The 15,946-nt window shown below is 41.5% G+C and overlaps 1 protein-coding gene across 1 annotated transcript in view; it reads right to left on the bottom strand.

Annotated features, from left to right (window-relative positions):
• Positions 1-313: 313 nt before the first annotated feature.
• The window catches only part of QRFPR (pyroglutamylated RFamide peptide receptor), a 51,833-nt gene continuing 36,200 nt past the window's right edge, over positions 314-15,946 (bottom strand). The window contains exons 2-6 of the mRNA XM_065907546.1: positions 11,929-12,087; positions 8,929-8,990; positions 3,587-3,822; positions 1,553-1,650; positions 314-781 (exon numbers count right to left, since the gene is read on the bottom strand). Coding sequence (XP_065763618.1) covers positions 381-781; positions 1,553-1,650; positions 3,587-3,822; positions 8,929-8,990; positions 11,929-12,087 — 956 coding nt within the window. The 3' untranslated portion in view covers positions 314-380. The remainder of the gene's footprint in view (positions 782-1,552; positions 1,651-3,586; positions 3,823-8,928; positions 8,991-11,928; positions 12,088-15,946) is intronic.

Here is a 15,946-nt window from a genome sequence, read left to right as displayed (position 1 = left end):
TTGAGTGACTGGTCAGTCATTACAACCATGGTGACGGGTAAGAAGCTGAAACCCAGGCATCTGCCTCTAAATCTAAGCTGCCACTTTGCTACTTCTTCACTATCTTTGGCTTTATGATTATTGGACAGACTTCATTTGCAAGAGACTATCACCAACCTTCAATGGTGTGCTAAAAATTATAGTGTTCAACTATTAAACTTAGTCAAGAAAAAAAAATACAAGTGTTAAGCTATCTCATTCAACTTAGCAATAAATAGAAAGCCACATTACACTGAGTGCACATGGAGAAGACTTCTAGATAAAAAGTAAGTCTTTAATTTTTGCTCAAAATAATTTTCAGATTCAGCTATGAATAGCACGAATTATGAAGACAGTTATAATTAATGCCCACTGCCTAAACCAGAATTCTCAGAAAGTTCAGAATTAAAGAGGGTAAGGTGTCGTTTGAGATGTTTCTTCTCTTCAGGTTGTTCACACAACTTGACTTCAATGTTGCCATCACTGAAGGCTTCTCCTTTGGTCTCCTCAACTGGATTCTCTTTCCGGAAAAACACTGCTTTCTTCTGCATCATTGTAATCCCTGAATTTCCATGCCTTCGTGCTGGGGATACGGTTTCTTTTACAACGCAATAACAAACCGCAGATAAAAAATTCTTTTTGAAGTTTTCATTCATAAATGCATAAACAATTGGATTACAGATGGAATTGGAGAATCCAATTATTTGCACTATAGCAAAAATCATCTTGATTGTAACATCGTCATATTCCTTCTCAAAGTTGCCTGAAATGAAAAGTAATGCTTTAGAATGGATATTTGTTTGAATGAACACAAAACAACATTTTTGATTTTCTTCTATCTTTATGAAAGTTACACTTGTACGACTGTGTAAAATTCTCTGTGAAAAATTCTCAAGATTTTGGGGAGAGCCATCTGATGTCTGAAGAAAACCCACCTTTGTGATGAGTCCTCCTTCTTAGAGAATCTAGGCTTACAAGCCCTGAACATGTTAGAGGGCTTATTGCATTTCAACATGATTTCAAGTTTCACGTAAACTGGAAGATGCAGTCACCCTTCAAATGTCCACTTGTGTTACAGAAACACAATCATCTGAGACCCATGTTAAGGCTCAGATTATCAGAGAGAATATATATATGAAGGGTCTAGTTGAAATCCTAGGTGTTATTAAATTCATGTGGTTCAAGTGAGGGTTCCAAACAGGGAACACTCGCAGGATGTGACACCTCTTCCAGGGTTTAGAGAGAACCTCTTCCAGGGTTCTCTCTCTCTGGCTTAGAGAGACCAGAAGGCATAGCATGGGAGATGCATCTCAAACATTTTTCTTTATCTTCTTTAATTATTAAAGCTTTGATCATACTCATATACAATTACCCATCACACAATGATCGGGTTATCTTAAAAACTTGAAAGAAACCTAGTAAGTGTCTGAGATTTGACTGCCCAAGTGAATGGCTAAACATTTCAGTGATTCACTGTGCATTCTAGCAGGAAATGAACCAGAACTTCCATCAAACGAGAAAGACAGTCACTCACTGTATTCGATCATCATGTGAACAGTGTGGAAAGGCGCCCAGCACATAGCAAAGAGAGCCACCACTGTCACCATCATAACCACAGCTCGCTTCTTCTTCCTGGATCCACAAGGATACACTGTATCAGTTAACTTTTCCTTGGCGGATGTGTCAAGTCTAGATCTCTCAGTGATAATTTTCAAATGTAAATGAAGCTTGCCCATGCTCAGTCTCTTCACTCATGTCTGACTCCTTGTGACCCTAAGGACTGTAGCCTGCCAGGCTCCTCTGTCCATGGGATTCTCCAGGCAAGAATACTGGAGTGGGTTGTCATTCCCTTCTTCAGGGGATCTTCCCGACCCAGGGATCGAACCTCTGTCTCTTGCATCTCCTGCATTGCAGGTGAATTCTCTACCACTGAGCCACAAGGGAAGCCTCTAATGAAGCTCATGACAGGCTCACTGTGAACTGTTTATCATCTTTCCCCATTGTTATTACCCTCATCCCTATATTTCTCATATTATGAGTATCCTTAAGATATGCGCTCATTACGAGTCTAGCAGCATGCTAGATGCTTGGCACAGGTTAATCTTCCTGACAAGCCATTGGACAGATGCAGCTACTGAGGCACAGAGAAGGCTAAGTAACTTGTAAAGTCAGATGGCTTTGCAGATCAGAAAGTTGAGAATTTAAGCTATAAAGTTTAGTTTGGATTTAAATGTAGGCAGTCTAACTTCTGTGCCAAAGTTCTTATTCATTTTATATCGAAGAACACTTATGCCTGTGATAGAAAAATATGGGAAGTCCTCAGGGCAGAATTAAAATGTAATCTTCCATTATATAATTAAGTAATATGATTAACCAGGGATTCAGAGTTTTCTCTATTAGCCATGTAAAGAAGATTAACGTCTGCAAGGGATCTGCACATTTTCAAAATTTACCACGTCGCATTCATTATTATCTCAACGTGTTAGCCTTTTTTTGGGAGGAAAAGAGAGCAAAATCAGCAGTAAGTCCCAAGATGCTGAACCTTCTAGCACCCTGTACATGGAGCCTGAGTACGTCTTTATACAAATTGGGCACTAGAGGTCACTGCACACTTCAAGAAATGATAAACTTTGTCAAACCACTAGACTTCTCAACTGGTGTTTTGGTTTTGTTAGCCATGCAGTGTAGGTTATAAAATAAACCAAATGGCCCACAAGTACTATAGCAATAATTGTGTTTTTAAATTTCTGTTAGTCCATATGATCAGAAAGTAAAACCCTTAGGTAAAAATAAAATATAATAATTTAAAATAAATAACATACTCTCATTTCCAAAGCACTTTCATACGTATCATCTCACGCTTGTTTAGCATCATTCTTTGTGTGTGTATGTGTGTGTTAGTCGCTCAGTCGTGTTGACTCTTTGCGACCCCATGGACTGTAGCCCGCCAGGCTCTTCTGTCCATGAGAGTCTCCAGGCAAGAATACTGGAGTGGGTTGCCATTCCCTTCTCTAGGGATCTTCACAACCCAGGGATTGAACCCAAGTCTCCCTCATTGCAGGCAGATTCTTAACCAACTGAGCCAGTCATCAGGGAAGCCCAAAAATAAAATATAAAATAACAATTTAAAGAGTATTTTTATATCTATCATCTCACATCTTTGAGCATCATTCCTTGTGTAGGTGGAAGTACGGATAGATATTATGATGCTTTCTAGTACATATGAGGAAAGTCGGAGGCTTGGGAGTAAGGAGATTTATCTACATCAAGTGGCTGAGGAGTAGCAGAAAGAGGAGAGAGTCGCAGCAATTTGTATCAACATGCAGATGAAAATATAACAATTAAAAAAATTTTAGGCAACTATCTGTAACAGTGACCTCCCCCTCTGACTTGGGAGCTGGTGATTTTGCTCTTTCTTTCTGCCATATGTAAAACCAAAAGTTCAAAGTCAGCCCATGTGCTCAACATAAATCACCAATGACACTTTGACGACATTACCCAGGCATCTGAGATCTCTGGCTACTGTCTCTAAAACATTTTAAACAGGTGAATGTTCCATGCAACACACCTGGCTATTTTTGACATTTCTTTTCCATGAATAGATCGAAGCACCGAGCCATCCCCAACTCTTTTCTTTATCCAAAGTTCATAGCCAATCTTACTGTACAGGATAAGCATCACCATGAGCGGCAGGAGGAAGAGGATGACAAGGATGAAGGTGGTGTAGATTTTCTGGTGCACAGGGCTGCTCCACTCTTCCAAGCAGCAGACATGTTCCTTCTCATATAAGAAGTCATACTTAATCTTTAAGATAAGTATAATTCAGTTAGACGAGCCAGAGGCAGCATCAAAGCACCCAAAGCCACTGAGACTATTGTCAGGCAGCGCTTCTCAGAGCCTCCCGTGCTTACCGTGGGGGCAGATTTTGAATGAGACACGCTTTTGCCTGTTCTTTTGTTGTGAAGTCTGCCTTCTCACCTCACTGTTTAGATTCTTGAGAGTTTCATGTGTTCTTTTCTATTTTAAATGGAATCGAGGTTCATAGCCTGTTCACTTTTTAAAAACATCTTTTCTGGAAAAGATACTTAAGTGGTGAAATATCAGTGTCAAAATGTATTACAGAGAAATGGAGAAGGTGGTTTGCTGTGTCCCCACAGAATGTGAGGCATGATTGTAGAACTGGGGGTTTCGGAGACAAGAGCTATTTCCTCAGGAAAAAAAATAAAAATATCTTTTCCGCCTTTTTACATGATAGTCACTAAATTTTCAGTTGAATGAAAGAAAGAACACTAGAGTGACCAAAGTATGTATGAAAAAAACATTTTATCCTAGCATGTCAGCTAGTTTGCATGCATGTTCCATCACTTAGTCACAGCTGACTCTTTGCGATCCCTTGGACTGTAGCCCACCAGGCTCCTGTGGTCAGGGGATTTCCCAGACAAGAATCTTTGAGTGGGTTGCCGTTTCCTTCTCTAGGGAATCTTTCCAACCCAGGCATCAAACCCTGTCTCTTGCATCTCCTGCAGTGCCAGGCAGATTCTTTACCACTGTGCCGCATGGGAAGGCAACCAGCTGGTTTGCTGTTCCATGATTTTGCTTCCTCAATTGTTGAGGAGATCAGTTTTGACAAGGCATCAGACTTCTTCCAGTTGAATTAAGTACTGAAAGCCTGCATTTTGTTTCTGAACTGAAAAATCTGTATTTTGCTACTGCTGTTTCAGATTGCAGTGATCATGCTGTTTGCAAAGATTTTAGAGAGGAAACTTGTAGCTTTTTGATTTTGAGATGAATGATAAATTAAGATTCGAACTATTGCCAGTGTACTAATATTCAGACCCAATTATAAGCCTTTGAGGTATATATTATACAGAAAGGTAACTTCTATTTGTAAATACTATTTCTACGAGACTGACTTTTGAGTTCAAAAATTAATAATAACAATTAGAATTTGTTGCTATTGTTTAGTCGCTCAGTCATGTCCAAGTGTTTTGCGACCCCATGGACTGTAGCGTGCCAGGCTCCTTTGTCCATGGGATTTCCCAGGCAAGAATACTGGAATGGGTTGCCATTTCCTTCTCCAAGGGATTTTCCTGATCCAGAGATCAAACCCGTGTTTTCTGCATTGGCAAGTGGATTGTTTACAATCAAGCCACCAGGAAAACCATAGAAAATGCTAGTATGAGACAAACTAAACGTTTAAAGTACATTCAAAAGTCATACATCTGGATAATAAGAATTAAAGTTAGAGAACTGATCAAAATTCTTGTCATCTGAGTCACTCTGGAGCTTTACAGATGAGGAATACTTAAGTCTTAAGACATATTTCTGCCTCCATTTCCAGAGTATTATCACCAATCTTCAAACTCAATTGAATGGGAGGCAGGGCGGGAAGCTTTCTGGTATTGTTATCAAAAGTATGACAATTCAAGTTCTAATCTAGGTATTATTTTTCAAATGCAACTAGGAATGAAAGTATTAAGCAAGGTCTGTACTCCCTGGGAAGAGGATATGAAGGCGAAACTCATTCTGCCTCATGTAAGCAGAGCCCACAGGGCCCAAAACCATGGGGGTCACACACTGATGCGTTCTAAAGCACAAGGAGAGGCTGACAGCCTCTGAACTGGTGTAGGCTCCCCTGGGGACAAGCAGAGACCTTCTGAGGGTGTGCGCAGACGGATTCATGGGAACCAGTTTCGGACCTTCTATGTCCAAACTCACAGTTCTCCAAAAACCTCACTCCCTAAGAGAATGTGTGGGGCGGGGTTGCAGTGTCCTGCTGGGTCTACATTCCCAGTTCCTCCTTCATAATTACCCTTCTTTCAGTCTTCACAAGTCCTATCTCTCACCCAACTGCAATCTCACTACGGACCACCAAAATAAGAGGTGGTCCGAAGTATGGATGTCAGGGAAGCCCCCTTGATCAAGGCACCATAAATCCAGAACAGGGCTTTGCGCCTTTCCTGATATTAAATGTATTTCTATTCAGGGGAAACTTGACCAAAAAAAAAAAAAAATGGTGTTTTGACAGGTGATGAGATGTTGCGAATTCCCATTCACATAGATGTTGTGAATTCCCATTTCGCATAGTAAAGGGCAGAGTGATGACAACTTTAACTTAACCACCTTGTTGCTTCCAGCCCCTGAAAGCTGTCAGACACATCACTCCTGGGAGAGAGAGCAGTAGAAGCAAGGCAAAGAGAACATCAGTGCAAATGGCAACATCACTGGCGCTTCCTTTCAGCCAGCGGAAGAATTAAAGCGTCTTGCATGCTTACACTCTTGCTAATAGAATTTAGGAGTGAGAAGGTGGCTGTGGGAGAGCATATTAATACATTTATTTGACTTGAAAGATGAATTCATACTTTTTCTTGACAGAAAGCAAATCTGATTTGGCTGATCCGTCTGACAGAGATAACTGGTTTTGCCAATTAGATTTAATTAATTTTCTACAAACTAAATGAGCTATATTTTAAAATATATTTAGAGCATATGATAAAATAATTTTATTTTAAAAAATGGACACATCTCCTTGTGTTCTATGAGCCAGAATTAGACTCCATGTGGGAACTGGAGTTTTTAAATTTTTTAATTTTTTAAAGGTATGGGTTTTCTGCCAGAGATAAGGGCAGCCTCAGAGAAAGGAGTTGGCCACGTCCAGCTGTGTGTGGAAGCTTAGAGAAGGGAGCAGCCATTGGAAGCCCCAGGGATGGTATTTGTGAGGAACCCATGAAATAATCAGTCATGAGAAACAGTAATATGCAGAATAAGGGCATCAAAGCTCTCTCCATATCCTAGGATTCTAGGCCTAAAATGACTCAACTTGGGGGAAGGGAGACATCTTAAATTGAAAGTATGGACTTGAAGGATTGTGACACTGGACTGGATATTTTGATAAGGGAACTAACAACATTCAGTGACCAGTTACTGTTCTTGTGACTGAAAGTGATCAGAGGAATTTTATTCTCTGAATGACCACAAGAGTTACAGGACCCACTCAAGGCTTCATCCATCACATCTCATTAGAGGACCGGGAAATCCTCTGACTGCATTTTTAGAGGTGGTAAGCAGCAGAATAAAACTGCCTTCTGTTGTTACCTGTGCAGTCAAGCTCATTTATATACAGTTGCATCGAACATCAAAGTGAAAAGTGAAAAGTGCTGGTCGCTCAGTCATGTTTGACTCTATGCAACCCCATGGACCGCAGCCTGTCAGGCTCCTCTGTCCATGGAATTCTCCAGGCAAGAGTACTGGAGTGGGGAGCCATTCCCTTCTCCACGGGATCTTCCCAATACAGGGATCAAACCCCGGTCTCCTGCACTGCAGGCAGATTCTTTACCATCTGAGCCACCAGGGAAGCCCTAAGTCACTTTTTAAAATGCACTCTTGCCTGAAGGCTCATTTGATATCCTTGCCAGTGGAACACTGAGTGTCCAGCAGTTTCATGTTTGCCTACATTAATTTAAAAATGTACAAAAGATAAGTAATTTAAAAAATTATCTTAGAGGGCATCTGAGCAACCCCTACTGTCCTTGAAGACTACTGTCTACACTAGATCTCCCAGGCAGGACACATTCAAGTCGGCCCCAGTAAAGAGACCAGGTCACCAAAAATGGCACAGTGTCTTCTTCACTGTGAATCACCAGTGCAGGCTGGGCCCAGCTGACAGGTGTGGGGGGAACAGAGAGGTTTATCTTTATTATAAAGATACACACAGGCTGACACCACCTATAGAAAGTTATTATGAATCAATGATTTAAGATCATTCTCAGGTTCACAAATCAACAGCTTACATGTTCCAGTTCAGATATTTGTCAGTAACTAAGAGGCAGGAATGGGTGTTCACTGGACGGACTGATGCTGAAGCTGAAACTCCAATACTTTGGCACCTCATGCGAAGAGTTGACTCACTGGAAAAGAGCCTGATGCTGGGAGGGACTGGGGGCAGGAGGAGAAGGGGACGACAGAGGATGAGATGGCTGGATGGCATCACCGACTTGATGGGCATGAGTTTGAGTAAACTCCAGGAGTTGGTGATGGACAGGGAGGCCTGGCGTGCTGTGATTCATGGGGTCACAAAGTTGGACACGACTGAGCAACTGAATTGAACTGAAGAGGCAGGAACTGTGGTGTTGGAGAAGACTCATGAGAGTCCCTTGGAATGCAAGGAGATCCAATCAGTCCATCCTAAAGGAGATCAGTCCTGGGTGTTCATTGGAAAGACTGATGCTGAAGCTGAAACTCCAATACTTTGGCCACCTCATGCGAAGAGTTGACTCATTGGAAAAGACCCTGATGCTGGGAGGGATCGGGGGCAGGAGGAGAAGGGCACGACAGAGGATGAGATGGCTGGATGGCATCACCGACTCGATGGACATGAGTTTAGTAACTCTGGGAGCTGGTGATGGACAGGGAGACCTGGCGCGCTGCGATTCATGGGGTCACAAAGAGTTGGACATGATTGAGTGACTGAACTGAACTGAAGTGGCAGGGGAAGTGCTTATGAAGGAGAATCAACCAATAAGTGGATAAGTGGTTAACATTTTTTTGTGACTTAAAAACAAAAGAAAAAAAAAAACAAAAGAAAAATCTAGACTGAGCATCAAACTCTTAGGATGTAACAAGACACTGAATAACACTAGGAAAGGCATGTTTCTGCTGGCAGGCAAATGCAGAAAGTGACCCTGGAACATTTTAAGCATTAAGGTCTTAACAGTATAAGTTCAAGGAAGAGCTGAATAAAGCAGAGAAAACTATCTTAAAGCAAATTATTTCCACTTGAAAAACCTCCAGTGAAAAAACTGAGATCACACAAATTTACTGTAATGGGCTTGCAGGGAGGAAAATGATTACAAGTGAGAGGGGTGGGAAAACATTTCAACAGAGTGATTACCAAGCCCAGTCCCCGTCTACCTCAAGTCGTTGCACATGCCACATGGGAGCTCCTACGATGACGGCCACCAGCCAGACCAGCCCTGCAAAACGGTAAGATCATTAGAATGCAACTCAGCAAAGCGAAATCCACCTGCGCTTAATTCCCTAACCATAAGGACTCCTTATGTTCAAGGGACCGCATCACTCGTTCCCGGTGCAGTGCAATGGTCTCCTCACATTTTCCACTCTACCCTCAAAATTGTCACTGGAACATAAAGAGCAGACTTTTGGACACAATGGGAGAAGGAGAGGGAGGGATGATTTTCCAGAATAGCGCTGAAACATATACATTATATATGTAAAACAGGTAGCCAGTGGGAGTTTGATATATACCTGACACAGGGAACCCAACCTGGAGGGAAGGAGTGGGGGGCGAGGTGAGGGGGGGGTCAGGAGGGAGGGGACGCCTGTATGCCTATGGCCGATCCACGATGATGTACAGCAAAACCACCACAATGTAATTATCCTCCAGTTAAAAGTAATTAAGTAACTAATTTAAAGAATAAAAAGCTGCTGCTGGATAAAGCGCAAATTCCTTAAAAGGGTCCCGGAGGTTCTCTACAACATCGTTTTCCTCTCTGTCTCCTGTGACACTTCTGTTCACATTCTTCACGCCCGAGTCCTCTCATGAGGAACTTATAGAATTGGTTTCAGTTTTCATTTCCCTCGGCAGGAACAGATCAGGCACCTACTGTTTGTTTGTTGAATGGATGAATAACCTAAATATGATAGAGTGAATCCTCTATAGTTCCCTAAAGTTGAAATTATATTTATTTTAAGGATAATTATATGAGCATTATTTTCTTGTTTACAAAACAAACATGTATAACATCAAAACCAGAGTACTTTTTCCAGATTTCCCATTTTCCGTGAGTTTGTTGAGGGGATTACTTTAACGATGCATTCCTTAGCAAAGAACAAAAGAGAATCTTAACATACCAGGGAAGGGCCAGAACCAAGAGCCCTGTTTTTGAAGAAAATTTCCCAGTTCAAACTCTGCTTGCTCTTTCTGTATTGAGTGGGAGCATTAAAAAAAAAAAAAAAAAAAAAAAAACCAAAACACTGCATTACTGCAGATCTCAAGGATCTGAGACCCGCTTAAACTGTGATTGGAATTTATTATAAAGATACACACGGACTGGCACCACCCATAGAAAGTTATCATGAATCAATGATTCAAGGTTGTCCTCAGGCTCACAGATCATTGTCTCTGTTTCTGTCCCCTCTCCCCCCGCATTGCTACACACATCCATTCTTTCCTAGTCTAATCATTATTTTATTATGTTATCTCATATCCAATCATTTTTCCAGTCTTTAGTAGGAATTCTGGAGGAATTGAGCCTACCTGGCTCAGGTCATTGCCAGTTCTCTTGACTGCACTGCCTGCTCAGTGATAGAAGGGCTATAACTGGTATAACCTGGGCAAGGAAACCTAGCAGGTTCTGCCGGCTGAGGCATGGAGGAGTTCATCTAGAGGGCGGAAGTGACAAAGACAGAGGGAGATGTCAGTCAGCGCTGCAGGAGAGCCTCCTGGGGAGATGAATCTTCTTGATTTAAACGCCTTTCTGTCTCCTATGACGCTTTTGAGTAGGAACTGCCTTGGCTGCCTATTATCAACTTTGCCTTCAAATGTCAAAACTCTCTTTCCTTCTCTGTCTTTTTTTAATAACTTCTGCCCCCCATGTATTTCTTTCCTAACCCTCTTTCCACACGCACATGCTGTTTTCAGATGTTCTGATGGTGGAAACATGTCAATTATTAAAAGCCAAGAGGTCTTCGAATTCTTTTTCAGGGAGAATGTGACATAAATTTGAAAATAACTAACAATTTTTCCCTCTATGGGCTTATCTATTCAGTTCAAACTATTTCAAAGAGTATAGTGTAGCAAAACCTTCAGGAGTTCTTTCTGTAACTCTACTATCCCATACTGGCTAAATTCTTACAGCAGAAATAAATGTTTACTCATTCCTCTCAAGTGACGTATTAGTAAAAATTGCTCTCTTTGATTATCATATTAGTTGTTCCGAAACCTCTGATTATTCAGCTGTAATGCATTCAGATCACTGAGAACCACATTGAAGTTTTAAATGGCTCAATTATAATTACCAAATAAAGACATTTTTCCATTTCACTGCACTAGGCTTTAGGACATTGCTTTCGGTTTACATACATCACAGGACTCACGGTGATTCAGAAATGGTTACAGCAAGCTGGGGGGTCCAGGAGTGCCTGAAGCACAATTAGGATGTGAATGAAATCCACCTTTGCCAGGCACCTCCGGCACTCGGGACCCAGGGTCCTCACAGGTCCTGTCACCTTCTGCTGTTGTGCACTCCGCACTGAGACCCGTCTAGGCAGCACCCACGTTCCCCACTCTTCTAAACATACCTTCCTGGCCTCTGTCAAAACCTACCTGTTGAAATCTACTTGCTTCTTACCTCAGGATGATAGCTGACTAATCTAATGAATATTCATATGGAGATGCCACTGATAGACAATCTTAGATCAGCTGTATGCCTCTGCGCATTAAGGCGTTTCAGTCATATCTGACTCTTTGCACGCTATGGATGGTCGCCCACCAGGCTCCTCTGTCCATGGGATTCTCCAGGCAAGAATACTGGCGTGGGTTGCCATGCCCTCCTCCAGGGCATCTTCCTGACCCAGGGATTGAACCAACATCTCTTATGCCTACCTGCACTGGTAGGCGGGTTCTTTACCACTAGTGCCAGCTTAAAAAGTTAAGAACAACAACTCAGGGAAATCAGAGAGGAGAGATTTTCAGTGCTAGGCTAGGTCTCAAGGAAAGAGGGGAGAGGAGCAGTAAGTTCAGAGATGACTGAAACCCTGAAATGACACCCCAATGCCTACAAGACAGACGGGAGGTTCCTCCTCTAGTTCATAAACATGGCTCATGTTACAGAGATTCTCTGTGTTCTGAAATGAAGCATAGCTTTAATACTGCCAGGGGCATGTTCTCACCCAGCATCGTGAAGGCCCTGCGGTTGGTGTACTGCCACTTCATTTTAAAAGGATGCACGAGCCCCTGGTGTCTCTCCACAGCAATGCAGGTCATCGTGAGGATTTCTGTCACGACAGCGGTGGACTGGACAAATGGCACCATCTTGCATATGAAGGCACCTGCAGCAAGGAACCAGGACAAGTTAAGCAGCGACAGGAATCGAAGTATTATCTGCCTGTTTGTCATCATCACAGTGAATTAGTTCTGAGCCTCTGTTTAAAAGTTTTATGACTATAATTACACAGTAGACACAAACTAATTGAGAAAGCTGGCACTGGCTGATATTTTTTTAAGTGGACTTCAAGTTCCTAAATGATGTGTAATTATGTATAGCGGGATGATGAGAGGACAAGTAAGTATCTGGCCATTGACAATAAGCAGAAGAAAATCAGCGTGACTGATCTGAGAAAAAGCAAAGTCGGTATTGGCCAGCTTCCTGGGGTCTAAACCACAAAGTGGTTCTTCTTTCTAGATTTTTTCACCAAAGACTCTCTAATTTCTTCTTTTGTCTCTTATTGTCCTTTGACTTCCTGTCCAAGACTTAATATACCATTATGCTCTTAACTGATTTCACATTCTCTGATGCAAAGGTCTCAAAGTCTGTGAGCATACTTCATTTGATATACATAATATTTTAAATAAAAACATCTGAATGCATTGCCCACATTTAAAAATTTCTTACACTGTGTGTCCAGCCCCCTCACCATTGGTATTTGTGAGATATGGTCTGATATCTCTTCTCTTGAATCCACCCTGCTCACCAGTACCAAATTAATTACTTTGAATTATCTGAAAAGCATAAGCTCAGGGAGTATAAAAAGTTGGAAGAGACTTCAGTTCACATGCTCTAACCAGAGATCTCTTCTCCTCCTCTCTCAAATGCTCTGCCTGGCTCTGCTTAGAGAGCTAAGGAAGGGCTCCTTGCTGGCACATCCTCACTTCAGGTCTTCACATGGCTCTTCCTTCTGCTTGGAATGTTCTTCCCCAGAATAGTGCTCACACCCTTCAGCGAAGTCTTGGCTCGGATATCACCCTCTCAATGAGGCTTACCTACCAGAACAACCCTGTTGCCACGACAACATGTCCCTTGCCACCTCCTCTCATTCCTCCTCTCTTATTCTATCTTTTCCCATAATTCTTCCAATCCCAACATGCTATGCAATTTACTGACTTGTTTTACTGCTTATTGAAAGTTTCCCCACCCCTCTGCATGCATGCTTGGTCGCTTCAGTTCACGTCCGACTCTTTGTGACCCTGTGGACCCTAGCCCGCCAGGCTCCTCTGTCCGTGGGATTCTCCAGGCAAGCATCCCAGAGTGGGTTGCCATGCCCTCCTGCAGGGGATCTTCCTGACCCTGTGTCTTCTTCTTCTGTCTCCTGCGTTGGCAAGTGGGCTCTTTAATGCTAGCGGCACCTGGGAAGCCCTTCCCCACCCCTACTAGGATGCAAACACTCTGAGAATAAGGGTTTTTGTCTCTTTTCGCACTGACGTGTTCCAAGCACTGAGAATGGCACATGGAAGGCTCTCAACTGGCATTCACTCAGCTGAAGAGAATGAGTGACTAGCAAGCTCTTAACCTTGTTAAACTGACATCATTCAACTTTGGAGAGGCTCTCGCTGGGAAAAGGATCTTTCACTAATTCCATCCACTTCTTCTAATTTTTCTTTCTGAGAGTCCTAGAATTAACCAACTATATTTCCCAAACAGCAACTCTTCATATATTTAAAATATACTTTTATGTCACTCTTAAGTCTTTTCCAGTTGCCCCAGCTATTCCTCATGACATGCTCTTCAGATCTTTCAACTCCCTGGACACCTCCCATTGAACTTTCTCCAGCTTGTGACTATGTGGCCCAGAAGGGAATCCACCATGCTCAGGATGTGGCCTGGACAAGGCAGAAATAGAGCTGTACTGCCCCCCTGGGTCTGAACATCCTCTTCTGTGCGTATAACTGAAATACACATCAGACCTTTATGCTAGAATTTTCAAATGGTTGGTGTCTGTTGAACTTGAAGTCAATTTGAAATGAATTGGATCCATTTAACAGAAAATTTCTGTTAACTCAAGATTTCCTTAATTTCCATCCTGTGATTTAGTTAAAATAAAAAAAAAAGACCTAATATTGCTAGAGATACTTCCATTCTAATCCTTCTTGGAAGCTCCACATGGCAAATTAACAGCCTGTCCCACGCATTCCCAATCTCTGTTCCAGCCCCTCAAATTCCAGCCCTGTTCAAAGTTAAGGACCATCCTTTCCAGCAAGACAGTTTTGAGCTAAATGCAGTAATTTATCAATACTTTCAGTACCCATATATTTCACTACTTGAACACTGACCATATTGTGAATGAAACAGCTTACCTCAAATCCTGTTTTGGATGTGACATTTGAATAAATGAATATATGACAAAATTATTCATCTGGGTATTTCTCCTTTTTTTTTTTTTGAGAATTTGATCAGAATGTCCTTGATTCTTTCAGCCAAATTGATTCTTTCAGAACAAAAGTTGGACAGGCTAAAGCTAAAGAAATACCAGAAGAGACTTCCCATGAAATGGACATGGATCCATTATCAACACATTTTAGATATAACTACCCAAACAAAAATGATTGTTGTAGTGTTATCTCATTGTAATGTTATCCATCCTAAATCTACTCAACATGTCCATTACAATGGTATGGAAAAGTGGACAGCTGATTGCCTGATACTAGGATACACTCTGATCTTGATTCATCTAACCTATTAGTTAGTTACTCTAAATTTCCATTTCATCACTTTTGTAAGAAAGAATTAATAATACCCATCTGTTACAGGACCAATGTTTGTACTTCATAAAATGACATAAACATCCAGTACAAGAATAAATGGCAGCCCGATTAAAAGAATTGTGGTAAATTCAGTACATGTGGAACTGATAGATTCTTTGTGGCTAAATGTCCCGTTAAAGAACATATATTTCAATAGGCTATTTTGCAGATAAATATATTGCAGCTCATAGGAGTTGTGATTTGCTCATGTCCAGAGAGCTGTTTAGTGACAAAATAAAGACATGAATCCAGGTCGTCTGACTCCAGCTCTTTCCACTACGTCACCTTCACTTATCTGAACACATCCACGCTATGTGGCTGTTTTCTTGTTTACATGCTCAAAATTCATCTGTTTAATGATCCATTTGAAAATTTTGTACCAAGAAGAGTTCTGTAATCTGTCCCTGTAACCTTTTTATGAATCTAGACAGCATTTGCCCAACTCATTACTTCTGACATTTCTCCAATCAACTTTCTAAGAAATTACTGAGAAGTTTTTTTGATCACACCTCCAACTGTCTTCAGTGTTGTGGCATATAATTTATCTGCCCAGAAGATATGAGTTGTTTTAAAAATAGGTAGATGCTCTTTTGCTATTTACTTACTTATACCAGATCTTTATTTTCATTCTAGCCATTTTTGTTTTGCCCTTTTTAATTTGGAGGTCGCTTTCCAAGATCGAGAAGACTGAAGCAACAATAGGCATTGAGAGCTTTGCTCTCTCCCTCTGCCTTTCACTGAATTTCTATCAGTGGTCTTCCCTTTTGTTTTCAGCTCCTAGTTCTAACGACGAATGTTTCTGATGACTCTACAGTTGGCCTGTTCTACACCTCAGCCTTCCCAGTGTGAACTGAATAGGTCTGTTATTTTGTGAGTATGTGTCCCTTATGACACTTCTTTCCACCAATGGCAATTTTAAACTGGGATAATAACCCTAGAATTTCCTATAGAGGGCATTATTTTCTTGGGATGTCCTTCCCTTTTGTTCTTAAGAGATTATCTGATCTTAATATAACAGCTGTGTTTCTTAGAGCCTGCCTGAATGGCTATTTCTCTTATTTTTAAAATGTGAATCATGATTATTTATATTTATTTATTTAGCTGAGCCCTGTGGCTTGTGGGTCAGTTTCCTGACCAGGGATCAAACCTGGGTCCTGGCAGTGAAAGTTC

This window comes from Muntiacus reevesi, chromosome 16 (genome assembly GCF_963930625.1).
Source record: "Muntiacus reevesi chromosome 16, mMunRee1.1, whole genome shotgun sequence".
Classification (NCBI taxonomy): Eukaryota; Metazoa; Chordata; class Mammalia; order Artiodactyla; family Cervidae; genus Muntiacus; species Muntiacus reevesi.
This window is presented reverse-complemented; position numbering and strand designations above follow the sequence as displayed.